The following is a 4,338-nucleotide window of genomic DNA, read 5'->3' as shown; positions in this document are numbered from 1 at the left end:
AAATTCACTTTTCTGAAATTAAAATTCTTATCCATCTAATTAATCAGCCTCTATTTCTTCATCTTTTCTCTCTTTCTTCCTTTACTTTTTTCATTCGATCAATATTCACTTTTATCCAATTCCATGCTATTGTTATTATTATTATTATTATTATTATTATTATTATTATTATAATTATTATTATTGTTATTATTTTATTACTACTATTATTATTATTATTATTATCATTATTATTATTATTATTACTATTATTATTATTATTACTATTATTATTATTATTACTATTATTATTATTATTATTGCTATTATTAATTAACCTAAAATATTAATTTTCTGCTAATTTTTGTCCCTTCTCATTGCTATTGCATTACGAATAATTTTGTTGAAAATGGCATAAATGAAAAAAGAGGCAAAAAAGGAAAAAAACAATTTCTACTTATTACACTCCATTTTTTTAATCGTTATAATGCTTTCTCGTTTTTTTTTTTCTTAATTTTTTGCCTCATTTCTATAAATAATATCAATGATAAATGATGAAACATTATTAAGCTCCTATTCCTATTCCAATTATGTTATCTATTTCATTCATATCCATTATTTTTACTTTTTTTTTTTTTTTAGAGGAGACATTTCATTTTCTTCGTGGCCTTCGATTATTTTTCGAATTTTTCACTAAATTTTATCTTTCAAAATATTATTGCTTTGAATGAAAGGAAGAAAAAAATTTTCAATAGAAAACAACGACAATCGACAAAAATGTCTTTGGTTGGAAATGAATATCAATTATCTGGAACTGATACTGATACTAATAATATTATTAAATGGGGACAATTTAATTCAAATGAATTAAATTTTGAAAATTGCCGGAATACTTTATTGGAGAAATTCGAAAATTTAGCAAATCAATTTGCTATTGGTTGGAAATATCATATATTAAATACGAATGGTATTAAGGAAGCATGGATTAATTTTGAAGATTTTTTTATTGAAATATGCTTATTAGCAACGGAACAAGAATTACTATCTGATCGTGGTGAAATTAAACCGCGTGATATGACCGGATCATTTCTTACTTATTCAATTACGGATGAATATCGTACACCGGAACAATGTGATGAATTGTTAACAAAAAAAGTTGATGCATTAGCTAGCAAATTGTCACCTAATTGGACAATTATTGTTACAAATACTAATCGTACTTCAAAAGTATGGAAAGATTTCAAGCGTTATTTTCGACAAATATGTGCCAGAGATCGTCGTTGTAAGTTTTTTTTTTTATCATATTATAATTATGCTATCATTAATTAGATGAATAGTTTCCTTCCCTTTATTATTCATCAACTGTGTCATTTGCCCAATCCTATTATTGTTGGTAAATTGTGAATTTATTGATTAATGGACACAAATTATTGATTAATGAATACAAATTACTGATTAATCGGATATAAAATATTAGCAAATTATTAATTATGTCGTATTATTGTTGATAAATAGTGAAATCATTAATTAAAAAATACAAATTGTTGTATAACAATTATACACAAAAATTTGATAAATAGTTATTTACGCCATATTATTGTTGGCAACTCTTGAAATTACTTTTTTAAACGAATATAAATTATCATTTAACAAATATAAATTATCATTTAAGGAATATAGATTATTAATTAACGAATACAAATTAATATATAACAAACACAAATTATTGATTAGCAAACAGAAATTATCGGTTAGCGAATATATATTATTGATTAACGAATATAAATTATCATTTGTTGAAATTATTGATTAACGGATGTAGACTTATTAATTCAAACTATTGCATTAACATGGTCTACTTACTGTTGTATTGACATGTTTTCCAATTTATCCACTGATCGAATAAAATCAAATCTATTTCTCAACTATTTATATCAATTTAATTGATTAATTTCACTTATTTAGTATTTCTTTATGGAACAATAAAGATTTACAAAATATTTGAGCATAATTTATAAAATCTTTGAATTTTAAAAATTCAAATTAAAATTCAAACCTTTTTTTTATGCTTTTTAACTTTTCCTCACTAACAATTTATGAATATGTTTTAATATCTAATAATGTAATTGGCTTAATGAAATAGAAATACTATATTTTATCTCAATATATTTTTCCTCTTTTCCTTCTAGTCCATAAATTAAATTCTATTTATCGAATGGTGAAATTAAAATGAAATTAGATTTTTTTTTTCTACTCAAAAATGAAATCGATCGTATTAGTTCATCAATCAGTGATTATGATAAAAGAGAGAGAGAGAGAGAGAGAAAATATATATGTGTATTTCAGCACTTTACTATTAAAGAGTAATACGAATTAATGGCTTGAAAATCATTGTAATATCTTTAAATCAAGATAAGTATAAATGAAATTAAGGAATGAAATAATTAAATTTAAAAGTAAGAAGGAAATTATATATTGATTTATAAACATATACGTAAAGAAAGAAAGAAAGAGAGAGAGAGAGGGAGGGAGAACTTTATTATTATTATTACAGAAATTTGCATTACATTGTAAATAAAGCTGTTAACATTGCGCATACTTTACTTTTTTATTTTTATTTACTTTCCTTTTTTAATGCTCGAAATTTTACATATCGGAAAAGTTTTCTCCCTCTTCCACTTCTCATTTGTAACTTTTGAAATTTAATTATATTTATATTTAAGTTTTTTTTTTCTTTTTTATCTAGAGCACCAATGCAGTAACTTACATTTTTTTTTTTTTTTTTGCTAATTAACATACATTAATTATCAACATAACATTATTGGCTGTAATGCGTTTGTAAATTATTTAATATATTCAAATTTTTAAATTTTTTGATTGATATTTTGCAGTAACCTTTAACCTTTTATATATTATCTAATCCCATATCGTTTGTAATTTTTACTAACACTTTTGTTTATATTGAAAATTTTTGCAAATGCAAATATTAACATTACTCTTATAATTTTATCTTAAATTAATGTTAATGTTTAAAGGAAGACAAATTATGTTTATGGTTTATATCATTTTTTATTATTATCTAAGAAAAAAAAAAGTTATACAGTATTTTTGCATAATTTTTTAAGAATATTTTTTTCTGTTATCATGCTTATCATTTATCAAGCATTCATTTTCATATAATGATTAGTTTAATTTAATTTTGATATCTTGTTCGTTACCAATTTTTTATAATAATAATGACGATGGTGATAATGATGATGATGATGATCATCATCATCATCATCATTATCATCACAATGTTACTTCAACAATGATACTTTCATCATCATTTCATTCTTCTTTCTACACTAATGGAGATTTATTTATTTTATTCATTTATTCTTTTTCTTTCTTTTTTCTGATGATGATGATCACCATGACGACGACGATGATGATGATGATAATAATAATGATAATAATGGTGGTAACAATGATACTTCCATCATCATCATCATCATCATCATTATTCCACTCTTCTTTCTGTGTTAATGGGATTTATTTATTTTGTTCATTTATCGGTTTCAATAAAAATTCTTTCCTGTCATTTTACTCAGTCTTCTGGGACAATATCTGCTAAGCATCAATTTAAACAAAAAAATGAAAGCGAAAAAAAAAGCTATCTTTTATCATCAATTGCTTTCCTTTTCATCATCTCATTTTTTTTTCATTTTATTTTTTCTTTTTAGTCCATCTTCTCTCTTTTCTTTTTATCTTTTATTCACTTGGTTTTAATTAATTTTCATTGGATGTTAAACTTTTCAAAACTACCTAAATAGTAAAGTGCCATTTGTATGCTATCAATAACAGTCTCTTATTTAATTTAATCTTATATCCTTTTATCTTTATTTTGACATTTTCTCTCTTTCATATTTCCCTCTCTTCTCTCTCTGTTGTTCCTTTTTGCTTTTCGGAAATTTGTTCAAGAAATGTTTTAATGTCCCCGAGAGAATACTACTAACTAACTATTCGTCATGAATTCATACCGATGCAATATACTGACTGCCTCTTCTTATTCATTCAAATTTTTCAATCATCATTCATTTTAATGTTTAGCTCTTCTATTACAGTTTAATCTTATATGCTAACTTCATCTCATTCCCTTTTTTTTTTTTTTCATAATTAAGATTTACATATTTTACATTTAAATCATTTAATTTTCAAATAAAAAAGACTGTATTGAAATTAATGAAAATTATGCAAATTATTGCAAATTTTTTTCTTTTTTGATATCTTTTAATATTTAGAAAACACAATGAATTTTCTTTTCTTTTTTTTTTTTTGAAATAAACAAAGATGAAGTAAAATTTAAAGTTTGCGGAA

The 4,338-nt window shown here is 23.0% G+C and overlaps 1 protein-coding gene across 1 annotated transcript; it reads left to right on the top strand.

Annotated features, from left to right (window-relative positions):
- Positions 1-756: 756 nt before the first annotated feature.
- Positions 757-1,308, top strand: LOAG_13051 (hypothetical protein; the record flags this gene model as incomplete). Its single annotated transcript, XM_003148562.1, has 1 exon — positions 757-1,308. One exon carries the CDS (start codon positions 757-759, stop codon positions 1,306-1,308), a length of 552 nt encoding a protein of 183 aa, XP_003148610.1.
- Between the last annotated feature and the right edge of the window lie 3,030 nt (positions 1,309-4,338).

The sequence above is a fragment of the Loa loa genome (genome assembly GCF_000183805.2).
Source record: "Loa loa unplaced genomic scaffold supercont3.210, whole genome shotgun sequence".
NCBI classification, from domain to species: Eukaryota; Metazoa; Nematoda; class Chromadorea; order Rhabditida; family Onchocercidae; genus Loa; species Loa loa.
Note: the sequence above shows the minus strand (reverse complement) of the source record. Positions and strands in the feature narration are given on the sequence as shown.